The sequence below is a fragment of the Carcharhinus amblyrhynchos genome, chromosome 29, assembly GCF_965287045.1.
Source record: "Carcharhinus amblyrhynchos chromosome 29, sCarAmb.v2.hapA, whole genome shotgun sequence".
NCBI lineage: Eukaryota > Metazoa > Chordata > Chondrichthyes > Carcharhiniformes > Carcharhinidae > Carcharhinus > Carcharhinus amblyrhynchos.
The window spans coordinates 15,743,424-15,757,234 of record NC_137352.1 but is presented as its reverse complement, the minus strand read 5'-3'; the positions used below and the strand labels follow the sequence as shown (position 1 = coordinate 15,757,234).

Sequence of the window (13,811 nt, the reverse complement as noted above, 5' to 3'; positions counted from 1 at the left end):
TTCTGGACTTTAGGGTGGAGGCCACTGGCAACCCTGAACCCAGAACTCCAGAACAGTGGGTGGGGGTATTAGTCCAAGCATCTGGATTACTCATTCAGTAATACTGCCACTACACTATTGTATCCTGGTGTTCAGAAAAAAACTACAGGAGTGTTGGCTTTCAGAATGTCTGTTGAGCCAGAATTCTTCTATTTTCCTGTTTCCTCTGGGTGACATTAAAAGGTATATTACATTACAGAAATATGTTTTTCATTTTTGTGTGTATAAAATGTTTCCCTTTCATGACTAGTTATAATAATTTTGACGCACGTGAAATATTTTGTATTTATAAAGTTGCACGAGGCAAAAACACAGAATAGCTGTCAAACTTTGTTTCATAACGTATCCCTTCTAATTAAATACCATGAAGACAATAATGCAATGAAACTGGACGAGCAATTCTTGTAATAAATCAAGACATGAGGAGATTGTGTTGTTTTGGGGAGAAAGATTAATACAAATATATAATTACATGCCTAAGAAGGACGTGAAGAATTGGTACAAAATAGCTTCGTACTAATAAAAAAAATCAGAGTAAATATGTTAGGATTTTGAACCACTAAGAATTTTTTGTAAACTGTTCATTGCACCTTTCATGATGATATGGTTTTAAAGTTGCCGGCAATGTTGAGGAAATACTTGATTGTGTCCATTGTCAGTACACATACATTCCAAGTACAGTTACAATACGACAATCTTTTGAGCTCTCAACTGTTCATACCGCAAAGAGAAGTCTTGCTTTACAATTGAATTCATTGTCATTTGTGATTAAGAAAAGAGCAAAGAACATGAAACACCTTTACTATGTAAGAAGTAAAGATGGAAACTGGCAAGGCTATCATTATTATCTAAAGGGCACATAACCCAGCCAGCCTTAATAGTTGCTTAGAGGGCAAAAAGACAAACCAAATCTATTTCTTACTCATTTAAAGACAGAGCACGCCCAATTTTGGTTACTATTTTTGGACTTCCAAAATAAGTCACTAAACATACCAAGTTAGAATGCTTGGAAGTAAGATGTTATTGCTTTGTTGCATATTCTTTTCGCATCATCTGAAGTACTAGCCTAATATTAAATGTCATCTTATCAGATTGCCATGCAAGATTTGGAAAAAAATGTACTTCAAATCTTCATAATGCTAATTTGCAACTATTTTCTTAACAGTTTGTCATTCATAAATCAAAGCGAATACAAAACTGTGTAGTGTCCCAGTTCTTGAATTATTCTGATAGTCATTGCTTATCGGCACTAAACAGAATCCATTTTTTGGAGGAAGCCTTGAACCATTAAAAAAGTGACAAAGGTGGATGCTTTGATATCTCTAAAACCATGTTTGTGGTGGTGCTTGCACAGCGATATGACTTGAAAAGTTTTGGCGAAATAAGGATCAGAGAATCTTGCATTCACACTCGCCTTCAAAGTTTTATTCTCTAGAACTTTAATGCACAATATATGCATCATAAATTATAATTATTTTACAAAATTCTACTGTTAAATTCTCCACACATGTCTCTATAGACAATCAGGTGTGTAAATCATGAAAGTACTGTTAAATGCAGATTTTGAGTAGAAACATTTGGATCGATTTTAACTGTTTCCCTGGATGGAGAATGTGGCAATGGTTTCACCACCAATTTCACACACTGCTTCATTTTGTTTTCCTTCCTGTTTATTTCAATGGGTGTAGAATTGGTATTTGACCTGCTTTCACCCATTTCCCACCAAGCAGGAGCAGTTAAAACTGACCCCGTTAATTTAACATTAACAAAACAACAATGTTTATGTTTGGCAAATTCACAATTCTTAGAAGCACACAGGTTGAGTTTTACAACTGGGAATCTCACTGAACACTTACACATTTGAGACAACAAATAATAGTTTTATTAGAACATGCAGTGAGTATTTATGCAAACATAGATCAGATCCATGGTTACCCAATAATATTCTGACAGATAACAGAGGTGTCCAACTGATCTGTCACTTTGGTGAAACAGAAAGCTTAAAATAGCACCTTGTACATCTGCCAGTATGGATTTCTATTATGTTCAACCAGAAAAGTGCAATGGGATGCACTATAAAGTACTTCAGTTTCTCATCAACTGCAATGCATCACAACAAGATCAGCAGATTACAGAACTATATTTATTTCTAACATGATGCTTGAACTAATTTGCTCCTATTTAAGCAGGAATCCACTTCTGCAAAAAATCATACAATCTTCTGAAGCCTTTAAGCTGTGGGCTTTAATGTTTCTAATCTCATAATTTACTACTCATTCCAAAGTAACGGGGAATGAACAACATGCAGTAAATATATTATTGAGTTTAAATCTTGTCCACAGACCAATTTCGTCTGGTTCCTGTATTTGCTCATAGTAAACATGCAGCGAGACTAATTCAATCACAGCCATCTAATTTACCGCTGTTGAAATCAGCTCTTGCACTAAGTATATGAGGAGAGACAACCATTAAAACCCCTTGGACTTGGTGGCCTAGAAAAAGCTACTTCATGAAAGGTGGATTTAGATCAGAAAGCAGCGTTTTAACAAAAATCAACTTGCCACACTTGATGAGTTTACAGAACTAAGGCTGAAGCCCCTCAGCCTCCAAACTTGGAACAAGGGAAGAATAGACTGAATAAGATGGAACTGTGCACAGGGAAGGGGAGCGGGAGTGGGTGAGTGCATGTTAGGAAGAGGGAGTCAGGTGGAATTTGCTGTTCGTAACAGCATGGATCTTTGTGTGCATGGGAGCTTCAGGTTTTTGTTTCTGAGATTGTGTGTGGTAAGGGCAGGGAAGAGAGTTCTGGCCTTTTTTTTAAATGGTGGGGATGGGGATGGGGAATGGAGAATTCTTTCAATTAGACAGAATTTAGAGATCGCACTTCTGGACTTCATGAAACTCATTGATACCCTGATGCAGAGCTTGCTGAAGATAGCAATTTAGTATACCAGTTTGGTCTGTCTGACAATTAATTAATACGCAAAACAGAATGTCATCTTCAAAACATGTTCTATTTCTAAAGCAAATCGGACACTCATCAACAAAGAACATGATTGGATCAAATGGAAGGATTAACAAAGAATACAGACAATGGTTTAATATGTTGGGCAAGATTCTCTGGCCTTTCAGCCACGTGTTTCCCGTTGGCGGGAGGTGGCGCATTGTTAGCTAAGATCAGGATTCTCTGGTCCTGCCACTGTCAATGGGAATTCCCACTGACATCACCCTAGGCCGGTGGGAAACCCACAGGTGGAAATGCGCTGCTGGCAGGACTGGAGAATCCAGCTGGCATGAATGGCCGGAGAATTCCTCCTATATTTGTGCTTTGACGACGTCCACTGTTTTGATCTTTGTCCACAAGAGAACACAGTGTTATTTGTTGGGCTACAAAGGTTACTTATAGAATCTAATGAAGAATCTGTACTGCAATCCTCTTTACTTAACATACCCCTCTTCCAACTTCAAGTTTATTCACTTACTTTTAAATAACTAATTGATTAATTAAATGAGCAAAAATAACAGCTTTTACTGCTATAGTTGAAAGGTATATGAATGAATTAAAAAAAAGAGGGACAGAAAAAGAGAAACGAGTTCATCTAGCCTGTTCTACCCAGACATGGAATATATTCCATTAGTTTTGGTACAATGAAAATATCTGCAATACATCTTTAGAAATCGCATAATGTAGCTATAAACCTTCATCCAAACTAGTACTGTGGCCAACAATACAAAATATTTTAATATTTTATAAGTGGTGAATAGTATTAAATACACATCGAATCAAAATGATGTGAAAGTACATTTTGTCCTTCAGCCTCTAGGTTTAAACATGAAATGTGCAAAATGTTCATGTGGTTCAACAAATTAGAAACAAAAAAAATTGCAACTGAATAGGACTTCTGTAAATAAAGCTCTCGTTCCAACTGTTTCTTAAAGAAAATAAATTAGAACTTAATTTTGATACCTTCTATCACACCTATAGCCATATTATGGCAAATTAATCACCAAAATACACAGCTCTCAGGCACTATGTTATAACGAGGATGGAGAGCAGCTTTTGTTTCTCCTTGGCTGGGAAATTCATCCAAGCTGCTTCCGTTCCATTGGATTACTCCACTTTAAAAGTACAGTGGATGCTCTGGTTAGCAGCATAAATTAAATTTCAGCCACACTTCTGTGGAATTCTCAGACAAGCAGAATTCTGACGAACTCCCTCACCTCAACACCCAAAAAGTGCTAAGCAATAAGCTTGTATTGTGCTATTCATTATTTGTATCTCTATTTTAGGAATGTTTGAATAAATATTGGTTACTTATTGCAATCGTGGAGATTGGCCTTGTCAGCACAACCTGTAGTAAAAGCAGCTAAATTATATGTGGTTAAATTGTTAGGTGGAATGGTCTAGAAGCTCGCTATAGAAACCTATGCCAGAGGTTTTAAAGCATCGAGTGAATCCAGAATCTTTTAAAAACTTACCTTTTGGAGAAGTGCTGCTTTCCATTTTACTGCAATATTAAACATTCTAATCATTTTGACTTGCTTTCTAAGTCTTCTCAAAAGCATCTCCACTCCATTTGCGATGGGCAAGTGCATTTCCCAACAACAGATTCTGGTCATATCTGAACAAAGCACAAGGCAGGGCAGGACGATGTCTGAACATGCAATTACACACTTTCAATAAATAGCCTATTAAATGTGCTGTCATTTTATGATGTATCTGAACTTGAAATGTACAGAATTCAGGCTTGGTGTTGTCCTTGGTGCACGTTGCAGTGCAATAAGATGTTGGTCATACTTTGTTCCATTTGATTTCTGGTACTGATGTCCAATGATGCTTTTCTGACAAATTTTCTTGGTATTGAGTCACCGCATGGCGATTGGTTCTTATCCTTTTTGAGAGAAAAGGCTACAGATTAATTTGTTCAGGTCTTTTTTCAACTATTAACAGACAAATTAAATTCTACAGTCCAGAGAAAAGGCCTCATATTTTCAGGATTTACTAGTCTTTAAACAGAAGATGTGCCTACCTGAAGAAAATCTGAAGAAAAGGTAGGAAGGAAGGATGGATGGAACTTGTTATACAATGGGACAAATTTAGTTAGAAGTCAGGCCTGCTTTCTTCAAGCAGCTGCCACCATGTTCAGTGATAAAATGAATGAACAGAATTCCTGGGTATTCTTTTAGATTGACAAGGCTACTACAAATAGTTGGATGTAGTGTAGTTAGCTAGCATGGATAATTTCTCATTGGGATAAACGAAGCCTATGTTCCGCTCTCTAGAAGGTATGTATTCCCAGGTGGATACAAAGGAACAACCTCACAACTCCACAAAACAAAATGTCAATGAGAGGATAATTACCTCAGACCAGTATTTTCTCAGAACTGCCAGAAGCACAGGCAAGCAAAGACTTTTGGAATTCTTCACTGGAAGCTTCCGGAATCAGGAACTCCAGCAGTAGATCCCAGATGCTGTAAATCAGATGCCTGCAACAGAAAAAAGTTCATACAGATAATACAGTAATATAACAGCATTGGAAAAAAAGATATTCTCACAGACATCGTTAGAATAATTTTTTATGATTTAGTGTGGTTGACACAGAACTTCAGGTAAATGGGAACTCAGATGTGGCGTCAGCTGTCCAATTCACAGCCCCTGTGACGATGTCCATTAAAATTGTTGGATTATCATGTGGGCTAGAAATCTTGCAAACCAGGCCTCATCTCCAAATATCTGACAAGCATGAAGATTAGCACCAGGACCACAATGATTCTCTGCTCTTCCATAGGGCATACTGTTAAAGTGCTCACAAATCATGCACAAACGTGTGGAATCACTCACTAATACTAAAAGCTATTCAGAATTGATAATAAAAAAATGTTGAGAAGTGGAAAAAAAGGAAAATAGCTTCAGCGCTACACTTTTCAACTGGTCTGTTTGTCCTGCCGGCATTTAATTATTTCATGGCTGATCTGTAACTTAACTCAAATTATCCATCTCTGCACGATGTCGCTTGGTGCTGTTGCTTATGAATTTGAACTGGGATTTGTATGAAGGCATACATTCTAATTTCACAACTGAATTGTCTACTCTAACTTTAAGAATTAGCCCTCTTGTTCTGTATTACCCTTCCAGGGTCAGTAGTTTCTCTGTATCTGTGTTAGCAAATCCTTCTGTTATTTTAAACACCTTGCTTTGATCATTTCTCAATCTTTCATACTCAAGTGAATGCAATCCAAGTTTATGTAGCCTGCTTCCTAATCATCATTTAAGCCCTGTTTCATTCTGGTGAATCTGTACTGCAGCCTCCTTCAAGAGCAATATATCCTTCTGGAGGGTCAGTGCATTGAATTGAACAGGTTCGATAAAACTAAAGCATAACTTTCTTTCATTTGTGCTTCAGTCCCATTGAAATAAAGATCAACATTCTATTAGCCTTTCAATTGTTATTATATCTGTCCGCCAGCTTTTTGAAATATGTGTGAGGGGGGCATGGTGGCACAGAGGTTAGCATTGATGTCTCATAGTGCCAGGAACCTGAATTCAATTCCGGCCTCAAGTGACAGTCTGTGTGTAATTTGCAAGTTCTCCCTGTGTCTGTGTGGGTTTACTCCGCGTGCTCCAGTTCCCTCCCACAGTTCAAAGATATGCCAGTTAAGGGGATTGGCCATGTAAATTGTCCTTTAATGTCAGGGGGATTAGCACGGTAAAATACGTGGTGTCACGGGGAATAGGGCCTGGGTGGTATTGCTGTTGGTCCAGGCCTGATGGGCCAAATGGCCTCCTTCTGCACGGTAGCAATTCTATGAATTCATGGATTTTTCTACAGATCTTAGTTTCTCACTCTCCAGAAAACAGTCTCCTTTGTCCTTCTTGGGTCCAAAGTGAGGATTAGATAGGGTGGACAGCGAGACCCTTTTTCCTCGGATGGTGATGGCTAGCACAAGTTAAATTGAAGGGCGATAGACATAGGACAGATGTCAGACATAGGTTCTTTACTCAGAGAATAGTAAGGGCATAAAATGCCCTGCCTGCAACAGTAGTGGACTCGCCAACATTAACGGCATTTAAATGGTCAGTGGATAAACATATGGATGATACTGGAGTAGTGTAGGTTAGATGGGCTTTAGATTGGTTTCACAAGTTGGTGCAACATTGAGGGCCGAAGGGCTTGTACTGCCTGTAATGTTCTACGTTCTATAACCTCACATTTGCCAAATTTAACTCCAGCATTAGAATTTTATCCAAACACTTCATTTTTCTACGGACATTTTCAATTGAGTGCTATGTTTTCCCCACAATTTATTTGGCTGGCAAGTAAAAATAGAACTATCATTTGTCAAGTGTAGGAAAAATATCCGAAGTATCAGCTAACTCTGCTGAAAACTGAGACAATAGACTGAACTCTGGGAAATAAACGGGGCAATAGGAACTGAACCATTAAGGTTTATATCGACAAAGTGTTTCTCATTATTACTGGGAGAAATAAGTCATCATGGTCATAGCTTCAGTGACAGTATGTAAATTACTCTTTACCTGAAATTGTGTAAGACTCGTGTTTTAAAAAAGCGTGAGAATTTAGGATTCAAATCACACCATGGCATAACTGGATATTGATGCTTTAGTAAGCTGTCATTGGGAGTAACAAATATGGCTATTTCAGATGACTGTTAACAAAAGTAATTCTTCAAGCATGTGTCCCTCAGATTGGTCAATGAAACTCAAGTATTTTCTTTGAAAGTTAAAGATATATGGGATGGCATTTTGAGACACAAAAAATTGTTTGTGTGCTGTTTACAGTAGTAACATTGGCAGCAGTTTGTGGTAGAAATGTATCCAAAGGTTTAATTCATTTTAATATGTATGGACCCTTGGATCCAGTGAATGTAAAAGTGTCTCTCTTTAAAAAGAGGAAAATCCATATCTGGATAAAATCACCCCTCATCCTCTAATAGGGCAGTGCAATAGGTTACAGAGGTAATTTCTTCCGCTTTACCAGCCAGATAGAGGCAGCAATAACTGTGTAACTTAATTGTAACTTAGAAGAAAATTAAAGTCAGCAAGTGCAGATACATTTGCCAGTGCAGAAGATTAACTTATCCAGCCCAACTGATTGGAGAGGAATGGATATCACATTGCTGGCTGGAGAATGGGCAGGGTATCTCAAAGGATAAACACACCATCAGAAGAAAGTGTGGCAACCAGCTCAACTTGCAGTTGTGTAAATTCTGAAACATTGCTAACTATAAACATACAGACTTTATCAGAACAGTTGTCCAATGTTGTTAGCTTGTCATCTATCCAACAATCTATTCATAAATTAATCCCACCAAGTTATATCTTGATTCCAATTGTATGAACAGGAAATCAATTAATGCTGAACTACACAACATAACTGAGCTGCCATTGCGATTTCTGTTATCCATTATATCATATCTACTATATAATTGAATATACCATGTCCAAGTTTAGAAGTTAATTCCAATCATGACATTAATAAAGATTTGTGAGTACATAAAAGTTATCATCTAGCTTCTTTGATGATTTAGCAAGAAGGAATTCAGCAGTAGCTTGTGTAAATCCTATTTGGAAAGTGTAATCTAACTACTAGTGTAAATTGGTTAATGTACGAGTGTTCAGTAAGCCAAAGTTGGGCATCAATAACTCCAAGCGTAGGGCAGGTGATAAACCCCTGATGGTTCCTTGAGTAGAGTGAAGGGGTTAAAGATTCCTCTTGTTTCCTTAATAAGTAGCCTTGCAAGGCTACAATCCCAGTATTTTCCATAAATGCATTTTTCTAAGTCTCAAATTCTGAAATACAATTCCACCTCCAATCTGGTATAGACCAGACAGAGCCATTCTATAATTTACATGCAGAATTTCTGCACAGAAAGGCAAGAGCAATAATTTAAACGGAACTGAACGTGATCAGATAGTGTCAGGGTATAGGCTGATGGAAATAGTACTGACGAACTTCAAACGCACTCTGAAGTGTAAGATACAAGCCTTCTAGTGTCTGTTCTTTCTGCTGAATCATCATCCTCCAGCTAACTTTCATCAAAATCTCATACCAGCCTGTTAAACTACATTTAGTCTGGCTCTGTATAATCTAAACTAGACGCAACTAATCACACTCTCCCCTTCCCAAGGGGTTACTCAGAGAGCTAGCCAAAGTTAATTAATGCCCATTTCAGCTTTGAGTTATCTACTCCCCCTTCCCCTTCCTCTTGATGCAAGTGTTGAGCTTTTATTCTTGGAGCCATTTGGAGATTCATGTCAGAAGACACATTAACTTGATGTGAATCTTCTGCTCCAAAGCCATGTTCATTTTCAAAGAACTAGCACTTTGCACTGCAAGTGTTTACCAAACTTCAACTATCAATATACAGTCCGAATCTATAGCCGATTCATTTGTCTCTGATGGAGTTGTTTACCTTAATACAGATTATTTTAGATGGTGTTAAATACATCAATATTTATAAGAGGATTTCAAAACTTCTGTTATTCCATTGGAACTACTTCTGATATCAAAGGTTACTTAAATTCAGATAGCAAAAATGAACCGCAGCGCTGAATTCAGACACTACAGAATACTGCTATCATCTTTCCCAGCCTTACACAATCTGCAACTGTGAGAGGACACAACAGAATCTTCTTATGCCATCACCAATGGTGCCATTAATGTAGCCACAAAACAGGCATAAGGGCAGCCTGAGCATATTTCCACTCTCTTCTTCACAATGAATTAGGTGTATTTATGGATCTTGGTCACATCAGCTAGGTAATCCAAACTGCAGGCTTAACAGAAGTCATATATGGATTAAAGTTCTCTCAACAGAACCACAGAACCCCTACAGTGCAGAAGGAGGCCGTTCAGCCCAATGAGCCTGCACTCGCGACAATCCTATTCAGGCTCCAACCCCATAAACCTCATGCAATTACCCTGCTAATCCCCCTGACACAGAGGAGCAATTTAGCATGACTAATCAACCTAACCTGCACATTTGATTTGATCTGATTTATTATTGTCACACGTATTAGCATACAGTGACAACAGTAAATCTCTGGAGTGTGGGAGGAAACCAGAGCACGCAAAGGAAACCCACACAGACACGGGAAGAACATGCAAACTGCAGGTAGGCAGTTACCCGAATCCGGAATTGAACTTGGGTTCCAGGCGCTGTGAAGCAGCAGTATTAACCACTGTGCCACAGTGCCACCCACAATAGAATTCTTCACTTCAGCAGCAGCCTATATTGTTTAAGCTTAGAAATGAAAGTATTGGTTTGGAGCCCATGGCTATTTGCTGATTTATCTGTAAAAGGTATGTTTCCCAAAACTAAGGAAGAACACACACGTCTTATGAAGTGAACTGGAGCTTCTGTGACATAAAGCTCACTTACATTTCATACTTATCAACACTAATTACAAGATTTGTCATTTTCAATCTTAGAGATATAAGTCTCGGCAAAAATGTACTGTACTAATTTTCATAGTGTCAGCATTAAGACTGCCAGGGTTCACTGTAAAGTTACTCTTCTTTTCCCAAACAAATTTTAGTCCCAAATGCAAGAGAACGATCCAATTATTGCTCTGATGTGACAGTCGCAATATGTTGTCGAAATCTGATAATTAACATCAAGCATTGGCCAAAATTGCACTGTAGAATAGTGTACAGGAGTTTGATGAAGACTCTTAAATCTTTATGCTTAAGATTCTCAGTGAAAGAGAACATTTGATTCAATCAGTCTGGCTTGGAGGCAAAGACAATACCCAAAGGTAGAAAGACTGTATTCTAACCCACTACAAAAATGAAATACATTTAAATTTACTTGAATTTGAAGAGTAAAGTTCCTTGAGCACGGAGCTGAATTTTATAAAATCCAGCCATATTAATAGAAATTTGTGAAATAGGTCTGTCTTTTAAGTCTTCGAAGAAAATAAAATATATTCATGACTTATTCTGGATGTGGCACACAAATGCTACCGCAGTCCTCAAAGATTTTTAGAGACAAAAAAGCAGATTTGTCCCATATGCTACAGTTAGGTTGAAGAGAGAGGTGTGTGTGAAATCTTGACAGTTCCTGGAATACAACTGAGTTTCAGCTTCAATCCAAATCAAAACTTAAGTATTTTTGATTAAAATACAATACGGTGAAATACTGAAGACTTGAACATCATGCCAAGTGCTTTCTGTAAATGACGTCCAACTCTCAAATTTAATTGGTATTTGGATTTCTTTCCATGACTGGTTGATACTATCCAAAAAGATTAAAATTATTTTATATAGGAGCATAGTCTATATATGCATGCAGTCACTCAGGAAGCCATGTTAATAATATGGGGAAACTAGATGAAAATAACTGAAAAGCAACTATTTGTCAAAGTGTTAGCAACAGTTTGCACAAAGATCAATTTTATAGATAGATTTTCCTAAATCTAGTAGACGTAAATACCAGGTTGCCTTGGTGTCAATATTTAAATTCAAGACACCTTGTGTAATGGAAATAAATAATTTGGCTTTACTTTCAATGCCTGCCAGTCTATCGAGGAGTGGGAGAGGGCAGGGGGCAACCAGACAAACCTTGTCCATATTCTGGTAGTTGGTTTAACAGGCTCACACAACCAGGATACCAGGTTCAATTCCCAGCTTGAGTCACTGTCTGTGTGGAGTCTACACATTCTCCCCGTGTCTGCGTGGGTTTCCTCCAGATGCTCCGGTTTCCTCCCACAGTTCAAAAGATGTGCTGGTTGGATGCATTTGCCATGCTAAATTCTGCCTCAGTGTAGCTGAACAGGTGCCGGAGTATGACGACTAGGGGATTTTCATAGTAACTTAATTGCCGTGTTAACGTAAGCCTACTTGTGACACTAATTAATGTATTTTAAAACTTTAAACTTTCATAGCTTCGTTGGGCAGAGATGTAGAAGGAGGTCAGAAATATGTTCTTCTATAATGAAAAGGTGTTGGCAATGTAAGGTAACAAAAAAAAGGCTGGGAAATGTTTAGGCTGTCAAGTTGCAAACTCCATTTGGCTAAAAAAGTGACTTCCACATAAACCCAAGAACAAACGTACAATAAATGTCCTTTGCATCCCAGAGCACCAAAATGCATTGCAAAGATTTAGTGCTGAACATTTACTGTTTACTTTAGATAGTGAGATTATGAAACAATTTATTGCTCAAGGTGAAGATGTTGGACTTCAGCAACTTAAATCATAAACTTGCTTGTGCTACAAAAGAGTGTTTTAAATTGTATTAAAAGAAGGCTGTGTCAAGTATTCTGTTCAGATGAGCTTTCATTGTTTACAACTTCTGTTGCTTGAGAAATCGTATTTTTTTTCTTGGCAAAACTTGAAATTGGTCTGGAGTTCTAACAATCCTATATAAATAAAAAACTCACCGCATCCCTACAGTACAGAGGGAGGTCATTCGGCCTGTCGAGCCTGTACTTACCATAATCCTACCTTGGCCCTATTCCCATAAAACCCACACATTTTTCCTACTAATCCCCCTGACGTTAGGGTCAATTTAACATGGCCAACCAACCTAACCCGCACATCTTTTGAGTGTGGGAGGAAACCAGAGCACCCAGAGGAAACTCACGCAATGACGAGGAGAATGTGCAAACTCCACACAGACAATGACCCAAGGCCGGGATTGAACCTGAGACCCTTGTGCTGTGAGGCAGCAGTGCTAAACGCTGTGCCACTGTGCTGCCCTGTTCGGCAGAAATTCACATATTATTTATTCTGCGAAACAAGGTGAATTATTTAACTGGAAAATATTCAAGATGAAATTTTCATTCAGTCACAAGGAGGCATCATTATAGCTTTCAGAAACCCCAAGTTTATGACTCCAAGTCCCAGAAACACTGAAAGAAATGGTATAAATAGCATGGGACATGATTTTCAATGTTTTACCTCTGTACAGTGCTGGAGTGGGCATATTTTGATAGGTAAGTAGAAGGAGCAGAGTCAAACAATATGGTGACACTGCAACGGTTTTGTTATGTATTAATGATCATGCGGTATTTTGACAGATGTTTTAAAAACAGATCTACAAGGGGTGGAGTCTCTAGCCTATAGAATTGCTTGGGACACACTTAGTAAAAGTAAAGTTACTGTGGCTTTCTACGTTGTGGCGAGTCCAAAGATCACAGTGGGTTGATTTCAGGTGACAATAAATTGTTTTTGTGTTGCCACCCCACTCACACTGGCAATTACGGCAGTAGAGAGATTGAAATTGAGCCCTTTATTTCTTGCTTTATTACAATGATCAGCTATGAATTTTGCACAGATTTGACTGAATCATTCCCACCATGTAAACTCAAGACTCCTGCATGCCTATGGTTTGAATGACTGTGATTCATTAGGTGAGGTGAGGAAGTTGACAAGTATTCTGTGATTCTCTGACCCGTTTTATTTTGTGAACAGGATCTTCAACTGCAAGGGCTAGTTCACATATTCTTTGACTACAGGCCAGGCAGTACAACATTTTATTCACTGCAATTTTAAGTTGCCCTGCACTCTAAAATATAATGCAGCACTTTTTTTTAAACAAAATGCTTTCTATTTGGTGTACAGAATCAAGAAACAAACTGTTAATCTTATAGGATAGAAACCCCTAAAGATTATATCCCTTCTCCCCACTCCATATAACATCCATCCTGCACTGGCTACCTGACACAGGAGAGTTCAGTCAATGAAAATACAAAAAAAAGTCAGTGTTCCATATATTTGTGAGATAATCAACACCATTAAAAATGATT

At 38.1% G+C, this 13,811-nt stretch overlaps 1 protein-coding gene across 1 annotated transcript in view; it reads right to left on the bottom strand.

The window, feature by feature from the left end:
• Positions 1-1,442: 1,442 nt before the first annotated feature.
• Positions 1,443-13,811, bottom strand: part of snx19b (sorting nexin 19b) — a 162,825-nt gene continuing 150,456 nt past the window's right edge. The window contains exons 11-12 of the mRNA XM_080214626.1: positions 5,402-5,526; positions 1,443-4,931 (exon numbers count right to left, since the gene is read on the bottom strand). Coding sequence (XP_080070752.1) covers positions 5,403-5,526 — 124 coding nt within the window. The 3' untranslated portion in view covers positions 1,443-4,931; position 5,402. The remainder of the gene's footprint in view (positions 4,932-5,401; positions 5,527-13,811) is intronic.